This window comes from Macaca thibetana, chromosome 13 (assembly GCF_024542745.1).
Source record: "Macaca thibetana thibetana isolate TM-01 chromosome 13, ASM2454274v1, whole genome shotgun sequence".
NCBI lineage: Eukaryota > Metazoa > Chordata > Mammalia > Primates > Cercopithecidae > Macaca > Macaca thibetana.
The window spans coordinates 37,589,609-37,608,225 of NC_065590.1; the positions used below are offsets into that span (position 1 = coordinate 37,589,609).

Here is an 18,617-nt window from a genome sequence, read left to right on the forward strand (position 1 = left end):
ACTTTTTAAAAGCCTCTTGAGGTTAGCCAAGCCAAGGATTTATCTGTGCCTCTAGATACCTGTATGAATTGGGGGTGAATTCCACTTTTCTTTTTTTTTTTTTTTTTGAGACGGAGTCTCGCTCTGTCGCCCAGGCTGGAGTGCAGTGGCCGGATCTCAGCTCACTGCAAGCTCCACCTCCCGGGTTTGCGCCATTCTCCTGCCTCAGCCTCCCGAGTAGCTGGGACTACAGGCGCCCGCCACCTTGCCCGGCTAGTTTTTTGTATTTTTTTTTAGTAGAGACGGGGTTTCACCGCGTTAGCCAGGATGGTCTTGATCTCCTGACCTCGTGATCCGCCCGTCTCGGCCTCCCAAAGTGCTGGGATTACAGGCTTGAGCCACCGCGCCCGGCCTAATTCCACTTTTCTTGAGGTCTCAAAGTAACTTGAGGTTCCTGGGCCTGTCAGAAAGTGACATTCTTTTTTTTTTTTTTTTTTTTTTTTTTGAGACGGAGTCTCGCTCTGTCGCCCAGGCGGGAGTGCAGTGGCCGGATCTCAGCTCACTGCAAGCTCTGCCTCCTGGGTTCACGCCATTCTCCTGCCTCAGCCTCCCGAGTAGGTGGGACTACAGGCACCCACCACCTCGCCCGGCTAGTTTTTTGTATTTTTTTAGTAGAGACGGGGTTTCACCGTGTTAGCCAGGATGGTCTCGATCTGCTGACCTCGTGATCCGCCCGTCTCGGCCTCCCAAAGTGCTGGGCTTACAGGCTTGAGCCACCGTGCCCGGCCAGAAAGTGACATTCTTTACTTATTACAGGTCAGGAACTTTGTAAAGGAATTGGATAGACATGGTACCAGGCCAGTCTTTCCAAAGGGCTTTTTATTGGCTCTATAAAATCAATGTCAATTCCTCAAAGCAGTCTGAGTATATCTGAAAAAAATGCTATTCTAGTCAAAGCCTTGATAAAATAACCAGTGTCTCAAATTTTGTCCTGTTACAAAAGAAAACAGATTCTTCTTGAAGTTATGCAAATAACTATACTGCTATATATATTAAGAATACTCACAAATAGGCCGGGTGTGGTGGCTCATGCCTGTAATCCCAACACTCTGGGAGGTTGAGGCAGGAGGACTGCCTGAACTCAGGAGTTTGAGAGCAGCCTGGGCAACATAGTGAGACCTTGTCTCTGCAAAAAATAAACAAAATTAGCTGGGTGTGGTAGTGGGCACCTGCAGTCTCAGTTACTTGCTTGGGAAGCTGAGGTGGAAGGATCAGTTTAGCCTGGGAAGTTGAGGCTGCAGTGAGCTGAGATTGCACCACTGCAATCCTGCCTGGGCAACAGAGCGAGACCTTGTCTCAAAAAAAAAAAAAAGGAATCTCACAAATAGTTTCCAAATTATGGAGAAATTTAGACAAAAAGAATATGCTTCAAATTTTGATCAGAAAGGTACATTTTACCCAACTTGTTGTAAGCTATAAATAGCTCAACAGAAAAAAGTTTTCTTGCTTCTGAAAAAACAAAACAAAAATTATCAGTAATGTTTCAAACAAAAAAGTCATAAAAAATCACTTTACACACATATAAAAATGACTTTAATATTCTATTGGCTTAGTCCCATTAATTAACTCTTGTTCTTTTTGATGTTGGATTAGAAATCCTCATGAATACATCAGCTTTTTAATTAAAGTCCTGGAAGGCATTTTCATAGTCCAACGGTATGATCTCCAAAGTTATCAGAAACTTGTATTCAAGAGTACTTGTTAGAGTCCTTCCCATGAATTTCCTTAAAGAAGAAAATTTTGGACTGCAGCTCATTATAAACTCCTTTTTGAGAAGAATCAAAGTAAAACAACAATTGTCTGTGGATGACAAAACTTAGAACAGCCATGGTTAAAGACACGATTAACAAGGAAATTTGGTTATTTCTGTGGCACACAACAATTTAACATAATAATCATAATTATTACTGATATCATATACTAAGACATACCAGAATTACAGGAATCTCACACAATTTTGAAACACATATTAATAACACATTCATATAAATATAACCCAAAGAAAGTTAAACACCATTTCACATTTGACAATGCTTCCTGTCCCCCACATAGCATTCTATTCCCCTAGCGCCTTCGTTGATTTACAAATCTTCTCCAGGAGCTCCCTGGGACCAGGAATTGTTTTGTTCATCTTAATATCACTCCACACAGGATTTTGATCATCTGTGAGTAACAGAAAACCTAATTAAACAGTACCTTAAGCAAATGTTGACCTAAAAGGAAGAAGCTGAGGCAAAATTAATATAGAGAATTTATCTGGGCCAAGGTTGAGGACTGTAGCCCTGGCCATAGTTCCAGGTTGCCTTGGAGAGTGCTCTGGGAACAAAGGAGAGGCTCAACTTTTTAAAGAAAAAGAGACAAATCAGGGGAGGGGAACAATTACAAAAGTTGCTCCTCAGGTATTCTCATTCGACTTTTTTTTTTTTCTTGAGACAGGGTCTCACGCTGTCACCCAGGCTGCAGTGCAGTGGTGCAATCATGGCTCACTGCAGCCTCAACTTCCCAGGCTCAGGTAATTCTCCCCCATCAGCCTCCCAAATAGCTGGCACTACAGGCATGTGCCACAACGTCTGGCTAATTTTTTGTGGAGACGGGGTTTGTTTGTAGAGACTCCCAAGTGCTGGGATTACAGGCAGGAGCCACAGCACCCGGCGCTGATACCTTTTTTTTTTTTTTTTTAGGCTAGTCAATGGCCCTGATAATTTAAAGGGGCTCACCCTCCTCAGATAACATGTTTTTATTCTGCTAGGTACAGTGGCTCATGCTTGTAAACCCTCCATGTTTCCCAGCATGGTCTCAAACTCCTGGGCTCAAGCGATTTGCCCACCTCGGCCTCCCGGAGTGTTGGGATTACAGGTATGAGCTACCATGCTCAGCCGGTATTCTTGCATACATAGCAAGTGACTTCAAGAATTTATTATTTAGCTCAAGGGTGAATGAGATATTACTGCTACTACATTTTATTTGTTTTTGTTTTTGTTTTTTTTGAGATGGAGTCTCACTTTGTCGCCCAGGCTGGAGTGCAGTGGCACCATCTCGGTTCACTGCAAGCTCCGCCTCCTGGGTTCACGCCATTCTCCTGCCTCAGCCTCCGAGTAGCTGGGACTACAGGTGCCCACCACCGCACCCGGCTAATTTTTTGTATTTTTACTAGAGATGGGGTTTCACCGTGTTAACCAGGATGGTCTCGATCTCCTGACCTCGTGATCTGCCCGCCTCGGCCTCCCAAAGTGCTGGGATTACAGGCGTGAGCCACCGTGGCCGGCTACTGCTACTACATTTTAAATGCCTCTCTGGGCCTGATACTTTTTCTTTTTTTATATTGTTTGTAGAAATGAGGCCTCACTGTATTTCCTAGGCTGGTTTCAAACTCCTGGGCTCAAGCGATCCACCCACCTCAGCCTCCCAAAGTGCTGGGATTATAGGCATGAGCCACAGTGCTGGCCTTTTATTATTATTATTATTATTTTAATTTTTTTTGAGACAGGGTCTTGCCCTGTCAGCCAGGCTGGAGTGCAGCAGCATGATCACGGCTTAGTGCAGCCTTGACCTCCTTGGCTCAAGCAATCTTTCACCTTAGCAAAGCTTTGTGAAATTTCTGGTTGACTTTCTCATTGTTCTCATTGGACAGAACCGAACCATAGAGCCAGTTTATACCCACTACGTGCAAGGGAGGCTGAGAAATAGATTTCTTAAATTGGACTCATTGCTATCTGAACAAAATCAGTGGTCACAAGTAAGGAAGAAGGGGGAAATAGATATTGCGAGGTACCTGGTTGTCTGCCACAATTCTATTCATTAACATTCATGAATAGATGTATGAGTAAATGACCTTTTGGTCCTTGGCACATAGTCTGGTAATCTTCTTAGTCAACCAATAAAACATCTTTGCTAAAATATTAGAGAAAGTATCAGTTGTCTATCAGTTATTATAAATGTATGTATAATGCTGTGTGTGTATGTGTATCTGTATGTGTTACAGAGGGTTATAAATAGAGCTACAGATATCTCAAATTGTATTTGTTCTTTTTCCTAAAGAGTCGCCCTCTCTAGTATATGTGGGAAGAAGGAAAGGCTCTTTCACCTCCGCTCCTGGCTGCTGTCCCTAGTTTCACATGCTACTGGATATAGTCTTCTCCATAAAATGCGGCACCCTGGCTTGGCACAGAACCAGGCTAGGGGTGAACTGGACCGGACCACCCTTTCCTTCCTGACTTCCCCTTTCTGCTGTCCACACAACCCTCACACAGCATGAAGAAGTGTACTGAATTTGACAAAGGGTTGAGATGACTCCATTCATTCAGTCAACAAATACTTTTTGAGCACCTACTGTGTGCCAGGCACATACTAGGTGCTAAGGATACAAAAGTAAGGAGGCTGACATGTCCCTCAGGAGTCCGAGGCAGGAGCACTGCTTTATCCCAGGAGTTCGAGGCTGCAGTGAGCTATGATTGTACCACTGCACTTCAACCTGGGTGACAGAGTGAGACTCCCCATCTCAAAAAGAAAAAAAAGAGAGACTGACATGTCCTTCATACGTTTAGAGTATAGCAGGGGAAAGGATCATTAATCAGTATCCAAATCCATCAAGTTGTGAGAATGTGTTATGAAAGAAAAAGCATGTTTTGAGAGAGGCTGACAGAGGAGACAATTTAGATTGAGATGGAATGAGGCAAAGGGAAGGCCCCCTAAAGAAGGGATATTTAGGTGCAAACCTGGGGGAATTAGTACAAGGGAGTTAAGAAAAGAGGAGGGGAAAGGCATTCCCAGTAGAGGGAAGAATTTATGCAAAGGCCCTAAGGTGAGAAATAATTTATCATATTTAAGGAACTAAAGATGGGCTTGTGGGCGAGAAAACTGACAATCTGCTTTCCAGATACCTCTTGTGCACACATATACAAGCACACACAGACACACAATTTTATATAAATGAGATCATCCTATACACACTGCTTCTAATCTGCTTTGTTTTCATTTAATGTAAGTGATCAATAATTGGCAAAAACAAATGTTTTGTTAACCCAGTTTTTGCAAGAGAGAGAAACATACTCTAGTGGCTGACAGAAATGCTAATTAGTTGGCCGGGCGTGGTGGCTCACGCCTGTAATCCCAGCACTTTGGGAGGCCGAGGCGGGCGGATCACGAGGTCAGGAGATCGAGACCATCCTGGCGAACACGGTGAAACCCCGTCTCTACTAAAAATACAAAAAAAATTAGCCGGGCGTTGTGGCGGGTGCCTGTAGTCCCAGCTACTCGGGAGGCTGAGGCAGGAGAATGGCGTGAACCCGGGAGGCGGAGCTTGCAGTGAGCCGAGATCACATCACTGCACTCCAGCCTGGGCAACAGAGCCAGACTCCGTCTCAAAAAAAAAAAAAAAAAAAAAAAAAAAAGAAGAAAGAAACGCTAATTAGTGAAATTTATTAATCACAAAAGAAGGGGAAGAGAACAGGGCCTGGAATGGGAGCCCAAAAAGCACCAACACTGAGGGGCAAGCAGATGAAACCCTGCAAGGGAATCTGGGAGGACTAACCAAAAAGGTAGCAGGGAAAATAGGGAAAATTTGTGGTTCCTGGAAAGTCAAGAAACGATATTATAAAAGGGAGGGAGAGCTCCTCAGCCTCTGATGTTGTGGAGGTCAAGAAAGGATGGAAAACGGTCCTTGAGGTTAGTAGCACAGAGGCTGTGGGGTGGTTTGACTAGAGCAGGCCCTAGGAATGGTGGGACACAGAAGCCTTGTTTCAGGAGTTTGAGGAGTGGGAAGTGAAAAACTAGAGACTAAGAGTGCAGACAATTTTTTTGAGCCACTTGGCTTCGAAGGGAAGAAAAGACAGTGGAAGAGGATTTGGGGCAAGGCAGGATTTTTCTTATGATAAGGAATCCATAAGAGAGGGAAAAATTGAAGTCCAAGAAGAACGATTGTTCCCAGGTGGAAGAGCCACATTTTATTCTTGATTCAGGGTCAACAAGAGAGGCTTGGACTGCTTTGCAGTCTAGAATGCACGTGCGTGTGCGTGTGCGTGTGCGTGTGCATGTGCGCGTGCGCGTGCGCGTGTGTGTGTGTGGCGGGGTGGGGGGGGGGGGGGGGGGGGGGGGGGGGGGGGGGGGGGGGGGGGTGGGGGGGGGGGGGGGGGGGGGGGGGGGGGGGGGGGGGGGGGGGGGGGGGGGGGGGGGGGGGGGGGGGGGGGGGGGGGGGGGGGGGGGGGGGGGGGGGGGGGGGGGGGGGGGGTGGGGGGGGGGGGGGGGGGGGGGGGGGGGGGGGGGGGGGGGGGGGGGTGGGGGAATACCACTAGTGGTTAAAAGCAAGTACGCAGCATTGGGAAATGAACCAAACTGGGAGGAGGCACAGCCCACTCAGTGTCCAGGCCGGGGCAAGCTGCAGGCCTGAAACCCACCCACCCTCTTAGATGTGTCTCCGGGCCATAGAAATTACTAGGGTTGCTTAGGTGTGGCCTCAACCTGTTCAACAACCTGTTTCCATTCTAGAAACCAGTCCTCTGTCTTCCAGAACAGTGATTCTCAAATTTTAGCTGGCATCAGAATCCCGGGAAGGGTTTGTTAAAACATTACTAGGCAGGGCGAGGTAACCTAAGAGCTTTTGGAGGCCCACGCAAGAGGGATCACTGGAGGCCAGCAGAGTTCAAGAGCAGCCCAGGCAACATAGAGAGGCCTCTTCTCTACAAAACTACTACTACTACTACTACTACTACTACTACTACTACTACTACTACTACTAGTACTAAAAATAGCCAGGCACGGTGGCTCACACCTGTAATCCCAGTGCTTTGGGAGGCTGAGGCTGGAGGATGAATCACTTGAGCCCAGGAGTTGGTTTTGGTGAGCTATGATCGCACTTCTGCCCTCCAGCCTGGGCGACAGAGATAGACCCTGTCTCTAGAAAAATAAAAAAATAAAAAAACAAGTAACAAAAAGATTTCCAGTCTCCACCTATAGAGATTGTGCCTCAGTAAGTATAAAGTGGGGCCCAGGATTTCTAACGTGCATTTCTAACGTGTTCTGCTTTTTTTGGCCCCTAGTCCGCACTTTGAGAACCGTTGTCCTAGAGAAAACTGAACACTCCAGGAAGGTTCTGGAAGAATAGGAATGGGCTTTGGCACTCTGCTCTGGAAACTAGTCAAACGCTCATGTTAATCCAGAGAAGGGTAGCACTGTGCCAGATACGTGCTCTGTGAGGGTTGTTCCAAGATGATGAAGCGGCAGGCGACAAGCACAGCTATGAGGAAGGGTTAGACACAGGTCCACATCAGACCCATGGGAAAAGGGCAGGAGAAATGCGAGAACCTTTGAGAGGGAATGCTCTGGGGTGTCTTTGGGGGCAGTCACTGAGCTGGGCCTGGAGGCTGAGTAGGGTCCTACTCAGGACTGAGGGAATGGGTCAGGTTTAGGGACGGAAAACAGCATTCGCAACCGCAGCACCAGCACCTGCTAAGAACCCAGCCAGCAGGGAAAGCAAAGTATGGACGGAAACACGCATGCGTTCAGGGTGCTGCGTTAATTAACCAGGCGCCGGCGCAAACAGCAAAGGTTTCCTGGCCTGTCTTGGTCAGGGTGACGCAGTAGGCTGCAAACGTCCGAGTGTAGGCCACGGCTCTTAGCCGCAGCAGGGCCGCCCGCAGCCGGTAGGGTGGGCTCTTCCCAGTGCCCGCCCAGCTACCGGCCAGCCTGCGCCTGCGCAGATCTTTTGTGGTGCTGTCAGGGAGACCCCTGCGCACTCCGGAGTAAGATGGCGACCGCGGCCAGGCGGGGCTGGGGAACTGCGGCTGTTGCCGCGGGGCTGCGCAGGCGGTAGGTGAAGAGCCTGGAGCTCCGAATAGGTGTGCCGTTGGGCTTAGCCAGCGGAGCGGTCGCCGCCTTGCAGACCCTCTCGAGGCGGGTGGGTAGTGCATCTGATGGAGCCGGCGGGTCCGCCCTGTCGCCGCAGTTGGGGGTGAGCCCTGAGGTGTATGGCCGTCGGTGCGGGAGCTCGGCGCTTCTGTGTCCTAATCCGGGCGGACTCTGTGGAGCTTCGTCTCAGGCTTAGAGACCCAGTGCTTGATTCTGTGCGGTATGGAAGCTTGTAGAGACTGGCTGTAGAGCCAGAACGGAGGAGCTGTTTTTAAATCGTGTGCCTCTCCCGCCCCCAGGCCCTTTACGAGGTGCATTCCCTCCTCTTGTAAACAGAATCAGAATGTCACACAGAAAGGAAGAAAATACCTTGTCTCGTTTCCTCATTTTCCCAGTAAGACCCTGAAAGAGGAGGTAACATGTCCAAGGTCACATAGTTTCTAAGTGATGGAACTCCGACGAGAATTCAGACCCCTAGATTCCCTGCACCCATCACCATTAAGCCCACTCTGTTCCCTTGTTTTTCCCCCTTCCCTGAGCCGTACCTTTGAGTTTCAAAGACTTCTGTGAACGTTGCTAAGAGAACATTTATGTAGGTGTACCTTAATTTTATGTCTGGAGAAAATGGCCTACAAGAGTTTGCCCTCTTGAGTATTTGACATTTTAGTGTTAATGGTGCTCTTGAAGTTTAAATGTATATCCTAAAAAGATTTAAGTTGGTAGAATTTTTTGTTAGTTATCTCCTGTGTTTGAGTAGATGTCTTCCTTGAATAATGTAATCCACTCTTAGTTTAAAAACAAGACTTTAAACCTGTATGTCGGAATGTGCTTCCTCTATTCATTCTGCTGCTTTTTCCCTGGGCTGAAGGGATAAGAATATTATTCTTCTAGTGTATTTCCAAATTCCAGAGTATTCACAGATTTCGATACTGAACTATAGAAAAAGGCATTTTTACTCCAAACCTTGAACTTCACTCAATTAGTAATTATTGGGCACCAATTAAATAATGGTAGCAGCTGCCATTTATTGAGCACTTACTGCATGGCCTAGCACTGGTTTAAGCACTTTGCATGGATTCTCTGGATTCTTTATGAGGTAGCTGCGACTTTAATCTCATTGTGGAGATGAAGAAGTGAGGCCATTGTGCTAGCAGCTGGAAATGAAGATAGTTTCTCCCCTTAATGAGTATGCAGTCTAGCAAGAAAAATATGTTAACAAATAATGACAGTCATGAGTGCTGTAATAGATTCATATAATTTAAAGTGGTGTGCCGGGCGCAGTGGTTCACGCCTGTAATCCCAGCACTTTGGGAGGCCAAGCCAGGCGGATTGGCTGAGGTCAGGAGTTCGAGACCAGTCTGGCCAACATGGTGAAACTAAAAATATATATATATATATAAAAAAAGCCGGGCGTGGTGGTGTGTGCCTGTAATCCCAGCTACTCGGGAGGCTGAGGCAGGGGAATTGCTTGAACCAGGGAGGTGGAGGTTGCAGTGAGCCAAGATCACGCCACTGCACTTTAGCCTGGGCAACGGAGCGAGAAAAGCGAGATTATTTCCATCTCAGAATAAATAAATAAAGGCGTGACAGCTCTTACTGTTATCAACACTGTTTGGAGCTAGTGTGGGGAGTGGCAGTCAGGACTTCACAGATGATTTGATTCCCATTCAGTGTTGATTCCATTGTTCTCTTGAATCCTCGGTTCCAATACTTTTATCTCTCCAATAGCGTCTAAGAAACTATGTGGGTTAGAGTCCCACAGTATCCCAGTAAAGTAGTCTTTTGCTTATCAATGGCATATAATGATTACCCAAGGTTGGAAAAAGTTCATCTGTATTCTATTAATACTTCATTGGTGCCCACTCATTCTTTTCCACAAGAAGAATTCCAGTTTTGGTAGAGAAAAAAATGTGACAGCCCTTGTTGCTTCTTGCCTATTTTAAGCAGCAAATAATTAGATAAATGTGATCTTGTGTATGATCACAATTTTTGCCTTTGCAAAACATTTTAACAGAAAATTATGACAGTGAAAGACCGTTCTAACCAACCACCATTTTGACTTTAACCTCTAGACAACAGCCCATTCCCAGGCTTGGGCCAAGCTAACTTTGGGAGACATTAAGTTGATAGTTTAAATGATAATAGCCCTTTCCCAAAATTAAACCACCTTTGTAAGGCTAATGAAAGACCATTGGGTTGGGAGGATGAGAGGAGCCTGAATTCTGCTAAGGTGTAGATATAAATGATTACCAGCCATTATTCTGGAGGTCATAAGAGTTGCAACTTCCCCAATTACTCCTGCAGGAAACATCACTCTTGTAGAACCTAAGATTAGCCTTTTCAGATTTTTGCATTTCTGACTGGTTCTGTGGCTCCACCCATAAACGGACTGAGCACTCAGGAGGACCATTTTCCACAACCCTATGATTGCATCCCCAACCAATCAGCAGCACCCGTTCCCTGGCCTGCCAGTCTATCGTTGAAAACCCCTAGACTCAGATCCAGAGAGACTGAGTGCTGAAACTCCAGTCTCCCTTGCAGCTGGCTCCGTGTGAATTAAACTATTGCAAATCCCCTGTATTGATGAATTAGCAGTATCTGAACCCATTGGCAATTATAAATGACTCTTGTGCTTAAAATTTTTCCATGACTTCTATGAAGTGGCAGTTGTAATGGAGAGCGATGATATTTTCAAGTAAACTGGATTTTAAAGTAAATTGCATTAGGATTTTAAGAATTTTCACTACTAAAGTCTCCTTTTACTTCCTTTTCCAGTAATATTTGCTTTTCTTTTCTTCCTTTGTTTTCAGTTTGTCAAAGCCATCAAAAATAGCCAATTATGTTTTCTCTGTAAGAGTAAAGTAAAGTTAGAGACCGGGCGTGGTGGCTCACGCCTGTAATCCCAGCACTTTGGGAGGCCGAGGCGGGTGGATCATGAGGTCAGGAGTTCAAGACCAGCCTGGCCAAGATGATGAAACCTATCTCTACTAAAAATAAAAAAATTAGCTGGGTGTGATGGTATACACCTGTAATCCCAGCTACTAGGGAGGCTGAGGCAAGAGAATTGCTTGAACCCAGGCGGTGGAGGTTGCAGTAAGCCGGGATCGTATCACTGCACTCCAGCCTGGGCAACAAAGTGAGACTCAATCTCAAAAAAAAAAAAGGATGGGCCCAGGCACAGTGTCTCATGCCCGTAATCTCAGCACTTTGGGAGGCCGATGCTGGCAGATCACCTGAGGTCAGGAGTTCAAGACCATCTTGGCCAACATGGTGAAACTCCGTCTCTACTAAAAAATTCAAAAATTAGCTGGGCATGGTGGCAGGCACGTGTAATGTCAGCTACTTGAGAGGCTGAGGCAGGAGAATTGCTGGAACCTGGGAGACGGAGGTTGCAGTGAGCCGAGATTGTGCCATTGCACTCCAGCCTGGGCCAACAACAGCGAGACTCCATCTCAAAAACAAAAAGGACAATAGTATACTTTTTTTTTGGAGATGAAGTCTCGCTCTTTGGTCCAGGCTGGAGTGCAGTGGTGCGATCTCGGCTCACTGCAATCTCACCTCCCAGGTTCAAGTGATTCCTCTGCCTCAGCCTCCCAAGTAGCTGGGATTACAGGCGCCCACCACCACTCCCAGCTAGTTTTTGTATTTTTAGTAGAGACGGGGTTTCACCATGTTGGCCAAGCTGGTCTTGAACTCCTGACCTCAGGTGATCCACCTGCCTTGGCCTCCCGAAGTGCTGGCATTACAGGTGTGAGCCACCACCCCCAGCCCAATAGTATACTTTCTTTTAGATTTTTTGAAGTATTGAAATACTTTTCAAAACAGGTAATACAGGTTATCTTGAGAGAGGGAAACGTGGTAAGGGACAGGAAAGGAGGGAGACTTCCACTATATATGCTTTTATCCTTATCAATTTTGAACCATGTGACTCTATTGCCTAATTCTAAATTTTTTTTTTTGAGACAGAGTCTCGCTCTGTCGCCCAGGCTGGAGTGCAGTGGCCGGATCTCAGCTCACTGCAAGCTCCGCCTCCCGGGTTTACGCCATTCTCCTGCCTCAGCCTCCCGAGTAACTGGGACTACAGGCGCCTGCCACCTCGCCCGGCTAGTTTTTTGTATTTTTTAGTAGAGACGGGGTTTCACTGTGTTAGCCAGGATGGTCTCGATCTCCTGACCTCGTGATCCACCCGTCTTGGCCTCCCAAAGTGCTGGGATTACAGGCTTGAGCCACCGCACCTGGCCTAAATTTTTTTTTAAAAGAAAAAAGCTTATAGTTATTTGCTTCCTTTGTGCATAACCAAGAGTCTGGGACTATGGGTTATAAATTACTAATGTAGATACAATTCTGTTTCTTGTTTTGTTTTTTTTGTTTTTTTTTTTTTGAGACGGAGTCTCGCTCTGTCGCCCAGGCTGGAGTGCAGTGGCCAGATCTCAGCTCACTGCAAGCTCCGCCTTCCGGGTTCACGCCATTCTCCTGCCTCAGCCTCCTAAGTAGCTGGGACTACAGGCGCCTGCCACCGCGCCTGGCTAATTTTTTTTGTATTTTTAGTAGAGACGGGGTTTCACTGTGGTCTCGATCTCCTGACCTTGTGATCTGCCCACCTTGGCCTCCCAAAGTGCTGGGATTATAGGCGTGAGCCACCACGCCCGGCCTTTTTTTTTTTTTTTTTTTTTTTTTTTGAGACGGAGTCTCACGCTGTTGCCCAGGCTGGAGTGCAGTGGCGCGATCTCGGCTTACTGCAAGCTCCGCCTCCTGGGTTCCCGCCATTCTCCTGCCTCAGCCTCCCGAGTAGCTGGGACTACAGGCGCCGCCACCGCGCCCGGCTAATTTTTTGTATTTTTAGTAGAGACGGGGTTTCACTGTGGTCTCGATCTCCTGACCTTGTGATCCGCCCGCCTCGGCCTCCCAAAGTGCTGGGATTACAGGCTTGAGCCACCGCGCCCGGCCTTTTTTTTTTTTTTTTTTTTTTGAGACAGAGTTTCACTCTTGTTGCCCAGGCTGGAGTGCAATTGCTTATCTTGGCTCACGGCAACCTCCACCTCCTGGGTTCAAGCGACTCTCCTGCCTCAGCCTCCCGAGTAGCTGGGATTACAGGCATGTGTCAGCACACCCAGCTAATTTTGTATTTTTAGTAGAGATGAGGTTTCTCCATGTTGGTCAGGCTGGTCTTGAACTCCCGACCTCAGGTGAAGCACCTGCCTCAGCCTCCCAAAGTGCTGAGATTACAGGTGTGAGCCACTGCACCCGGCCCAATTCTATTTCTTATATCTGGATGTTATATTATCCTGTGCACACCCAGTTATCAAGGGTAGGAATTTCCATTTAAGCTCTATCTGATTTTGAATTGTTTATAGGTATTGCTTGCCTAAGTAAGTGGAAATAAGGTAGATGGAAAATGAAAAGTCAGTTCTCTAATTATTTCTATTGCTGGTTATGTTTAAATTTTACATAGGTCTTTTTTATACATGAGAAGTAGAAACCAATTTTAAAAGATTAGAGCTCTTAAAATGTCATTCATTATGTGCTTTTAAATATAGGTTCTGTCATACGTTGAAGAATCCATACACCATTAAGAAACAGCCTCTGCATCAATTTGTACAAAGACCACTTTTCCCACTACCTGCAGCCTTTTGTAACCCAGGTAAAATTTCACCTCTTTTAAAGCAGTTGTGTTTCAGAAACTAATGGAACTGTGTTAGGATTTTGTGGATCATAAAAGATGAGAATGTGTATATTTTCTATTTAGAAGCCTATAGAAAGAATGTAGGAAAAAAAGCCATATTTTTCTTATAGGCTTCTAAGTAGAAAATTTATTTGCAAGGACATTGTCCAATAGATCTATGAAATCTCAGTATCTTGTATAACACTTCCACTGCAACACAAAAGTTGCTCAACAAATGATTTCCAAAATGAAAATATTGTAGAAGTTAAAATCTGACTGGGTGTGGTGGCTCATGCCTGTAATCCCAGTTCTTTGAGAGACTGAGGCAGGTTGATTGCTTGAGCCCAGGAGTTTGAGACCAGCCTGGGCAATACAGCGAAACCCCATCTCTACAAAAAATACAAAAAATTAGCTGGGCATGGTGGCGCATACCTGTAGTCCCAGCTGCTTGGGAGGCTGAGGTGGGAGAATCCCTTTAGCCCAGGAGTTCAAGCTTGCAGTGAGCCGTGATCACACCACTGTGTTCCAGCCTGGGTGACAGAGTGGGACCTTGTCTCAAAAAGAAGTTTTCAAATGGGGTTGTGTTTCAAAGAATTCTATGTATTTCAAGCTAGTGCTTTACATTTTTTGGATAAGTATACCCTTAAAATCAGTAAATTTCTGGCTTTTATCCAGACCTTAGAATATTACATTCAAAAAAAAGAAATAAAAACTTTTTTGTCAAAATTAATTACTATGGTTTTGTTAATAATCTTGATTGTTAACAAGATACATACTTGATTTTCTTTAATTTGGGAAATAGATATGATTTGAAAATAATTTGAAGTGTGATGACCATAATGTAGAGTTAGGGAAGTTTTAAGGGGAGAGGGTATGTGTGTCTGCATGTGTGCATGTATGTAAATGTACACCTATATGTGTTATGGACCTGTAAGCATATAAATTCAGCCTCTCCTTTCCATTGCTAGCTTGAACACATTCCGGTGGCCATACTCTGGCTGATTCTGGCTAAGGGCATGAGTTAAATCAGGGTAGACCTTACCCCTTCAGTAGCCAGGGGCCAGAAGAGGAGCACTTTCCTGCAAACTTGCCTGACTGCTTGAATCACAGAATAGTTTAGATATAAATATTGTAAATACTGAGTAACTCAGCTGATTAAACCACTTTAATTGGACTTTTAAACTTTGTAGGACTGAAATATGTGGTCATATAGGCTTTTCAAATAGGAAACCCATTAATTTTAGTCATTGATATTGACTTTAAGCATCACTAATCTGTATTTTGGGGGAGTTTATGTCTACCTCCTTAGGTACCTATTAGTACCAAGCATAATAGGAAGAAATAGGCTGGCGTGGTGACTCATGCCTGTAATCCCAACACTTTGAGAGGCTGAGGTGGGCAGATCCCTTAAGCCCAAGAAGTTCGAGATCAGCCTCAGCAACATGGTCAAACCCTACAAAAAAATACAAAAATTATCTGGGCATGGTGGTGCGCGCCTTTATTGTCAAAAGTAAAAAGTTCTGTGATTATGTCATTCATCTTCATACTTTCTACTTTAGATAGTATAGAGTACATGCTCTTAAATGACTTTTTTTTTTGCATTTGTAGTTTTTACCCTCAAGGATTTCTAAAAATTTTGCTTTCTGCAGGTATAGTTTTTCTCAAATTGACTGCGTAGAATAAAGCCAGATTTTTTTTTTTTTTGTCTTGGCTCACTGCATCCTCTAATGCCTGGGCTCAAGCAGTCCTCTTGCCTCAGTCTCCCATATAGCTGGGATTACAGGCACATGCCACAACAACTTGTAGTTTTTTGTAGAGACAGGATCTGTGTTGCCCAGGCTGGTCTCGAACTTCTACCCTCAAGTGATCCTCCTGCCTTGGCCTCCCAGAATGCTGGGATTATAGGTGTGAGCTGATGCACCCAGCCAAAGCCAGATTTAATTCTTCAAATATTGGTAGAGTACTGTGTGCAGATTTTGGTTAGCAATAAATTATTAATACAAGCTGCAAGAAATGATTGGTTCAGAACCAGAGTTAGAAGATTATTTACAGAAAGTGTTTGCAGCCCTTTCTTTAATGTGTCATTGAAAAATCATTCCCTTATAGATTTTCAGAAGAATGTCTTACTAGAAATATACATATTTTAAAGAAGTACTTGGACATTGTGGTTATTTTTTCATTTTTTAGGAATTGTCTGGTTGTCTGATTAGGACAATGACTTAAGCAAAATGTATAGGAGTTCACCTTTAATTTTTTTCTTTATCCACGAAATGGTTTTACTTCAGCTAGCTGGAACTGCATGGCAAAGTGCAAAAATGACTCTCAGTTGTCAAATTAGAACCTTTTCCCTAATGGCTAAGAAAAGCATTTTTGTACCAACCATATGTTTTGCCAAATTTAAACTCTTCCAAATTTAAAATAAAACTGTTGCTTTTTGGTATTTTATTCTCTCTCCTAAAATAGGTGATATGAAAATTAGAACAGGAAGACTGACCTTAAATGTATTTTCCTATTATGCTTGGCAATGTTAGATAAGGATTAGCAATATGTACGGTGGCTAAGAAAGTCAGCACCTACAAAATTGTCCAGCTTTGTATCCTGGCTCTGTCACTTAGTAGCTGAGTGACCTTTAGTCTCCTTATTATAAAACAACATAAAAACAGTACCTCATTGAAAGCATGTAAGGATTAAATGATATAATACCTGTAAAGTGCTTAGCACTCTGCCCAGCACATGATAGGCACTGAATAATTTTTTTTTTTTTTTTGAGACAGAGTCTCACTATGTCTCACAGGCTGGAGTGTATGGTGACTGGATCTTGGCTCATTGCAACCTCCCCCTCCCGGATTCAAGTGTTTCTCCTGCCTCAGCCTTCTGGGTAGCTGGGATTACAGGTGCACATCACCACGCCTGGCTAATTTTTGTATTTTTAGTAGAGACAGGGTTTTACCATGTTGACCAGGCTGTTCTCGAACTCCTGACCTCAGGTGATCCGCCTGTCTTGGCCTCCCAAAGTGCTGGGATTACAGGCATGAGGCACCGCGCCCAGGCACTGAATAAATTTTAATTGTTATATACGATTGTCAATCTATTTAAATATACTGCTGTAAGATGGAGGATTTATTTTTACTCAGAAGGTTCATTTTCTTTTTTTTTTTTTTTTCTGTTTTTTTTTTTTTCATTACACTCTGTTGCCCAGGCTAGAGTGTAATGGTGCAATCTCAGTTCACTGCAACTTCCACCTCCCAGGGTCAAGTGATTCTCCTGCCTCAGCCTCCCAAGTAGCTGGCACTACAGGCGCACGCTCCCATGCCTGGCTAACATTTGTATTTATAGTAGAGACAGGTTTTCACCATGTTGGCCAGGCTGGTTTTAAACTCCTGACCTTGTGATCCACCTGCCTTGACTTCCCAGAGTGCTGAGATTACAGGCGTGAGCCACTATGCGCAGCCTTTCTTTTTTTTTTTTTTTTTGAGATGGAGTTTCGCTCTTTTGGCCCAGGCTGGAGTGCAATGGTATGATCCCAGTTAACTGCAACCTCTGCCTCCCAGGTTCAAGTGATTCTCTTGCCTCAGCCTCCTGAGTAGCTGGGATTACAGGTGCTTGCCACCACACCTGGTTAATTTTGTATTTTTAGTAGAGATGGGGTTTTACCATGTTGGCCAGGGTGGCCTGGAACTCCTGACCTCAGGTGATCTGCCCGCTTTGGCTCCCAAAGTGCTAGGATTATAGGCGTGAGCTACCTCGCCCGGCCAGAAAATTCATTTTCTTTTCTTTTTTTTTTTTTTGAGACCTACTCTCTCTCTGTTACCCAGGCTGGAGTGCAATAGCACAATCTCAGCTCACTGCAACCTGGGTTCAAGCAATTCTCCTGCCTCAGCTTCCTGAGTAGCTGGGGTTACAGGCAGACACCTCCACGTCTGGCTCATTTTTGTATTTTTTTAGTAGAGACAGGGTTTCACCATGTTGGCCAGGCTGGTCTGGAACTCCTGACCTTGTGATCCACCCGCCTTGGTCTCCCAAAGTGCTGGGATTCCAGGCATGAGCCACTGCCCCCTGCCAGAAGGTTCATTTTCTTAATGAATAATCAGGTCTGTTTAATAGTTTTAAAACTATTAAAACGCCAATGCTGTCCTTTCGTCCTGCAAGCTGTTGTCATAATAGCAAGACAGGAAATTAAAGATTGTATTATCTCTTTATTGCTTTAGTGAATCAATTCTCAATCTAATCATGGTCCTAGAAAAAAGATATTGTAAGAAAAGAGTCGGCGGGCACAGTGGCTTACGCCTATAATCCCAGCACTTGGGAGGCTGAGGCGGGTGGATCACCTGAGGTTAGGAGTTCGAAACCAGCTGGGCCAAAATGGTGAAACCCTGTCTCTACTGAAAAATACAAAAATTAGCAAATTAGCCAGGCATGGTGGTTTGTGCCTGTAATCCCAGCTACTCAGAAGGCTGAGGCAGGAGAATCAGCTGAACCTCGAGGGGTGGAGGTTGCAGTGAGTCACGATTGTGCCACTCCACTCCAGCCTGGGCGAAAGAGCAAAACTCTGTCTCAAAAAAAATAATAATAATTAATTAAAAATAAATAAATAAAACACTTGGCCCCAGAGCTGGACATGATGGCTTACACCTGTAATGTCAGCACTTTATTTTGGGAGACCAAGGTGGGAAGATCACTTGAGGCCAGGAGCTTGAGACCAGCCTGAGCAACATTGGGAGACTCCACCTCCACAAAAAAATTTTTTTAAAAAGCCTTTGGCCGGGCATGGTGGCTCACCTCTGTAATCCCAGCACTTCGGGAGGCCAAGGCGGGCGGATCACAAGGTCAGGAGCTCGAGACCATCCTGGCTAACATGGTGAAACCCCATCTCTACTAAAAATACAAAAAAAAAATTAGCCAGGCGTGGTGGTGGGCGCCTGTAGTTCCAGCTACTCGGGAGGCTGAGGCAGGAGAATGGCATGAACCCAGGAGGTGGAGCTTGCAGTGAGCCGAGATCCTGCACTCCAGCCTGGGCGACAGAGTGAGACTCCGCCTCAAAAAAAGAAAAAAAAAACCGCCTTTGACTCTGTAT

At 45.2% G+C, this 18,617-nt stretch overlaps 2 protein-coding genes across 5 annotated transcripts in view; one reads left to right on the forward strand and one right to left on the reverse strand.

The window, feature by feature from the left end:
* NFU1 (NFU1 iron-sulfur cluster scaffold) overlaps window positions 1-18,617 on the forward strand; it is a 532,135-nt gene that overhangs the window by 482,370 nt on the left and 31,148 nt on the right. For 2 of the 4 annotated variants that reach the window (XM_050754518.1, XM_050754519.1), the window contains exons 1-2: window positions 7,852-7,930; window positions 13,419-13,522. Coding sequence is in view for 2 of the 4 variants with exons in the window: in XM_050754516.1 (XP_050610473.1) it covers window positions 7,781-7,842; window positions 13,419-13,522 (166 nt within the window). In the remaining 2 variants the exon portion in view is untranslated. The other 2 variants (XM_050754516.1, XM_050754517.1) reach the window with 2 other exon arrangements.
* SNRNP27 (small nuclear ribonucleoprotein U4/U6.U5 subunit 27) overlaps window positions 1-18,617 on the reverse strand; it is a 716,203-nt gene that overhangs the window by 468,610 nt on the left and 228,976 nt on the right. The window lies entirely within an intron of this gene.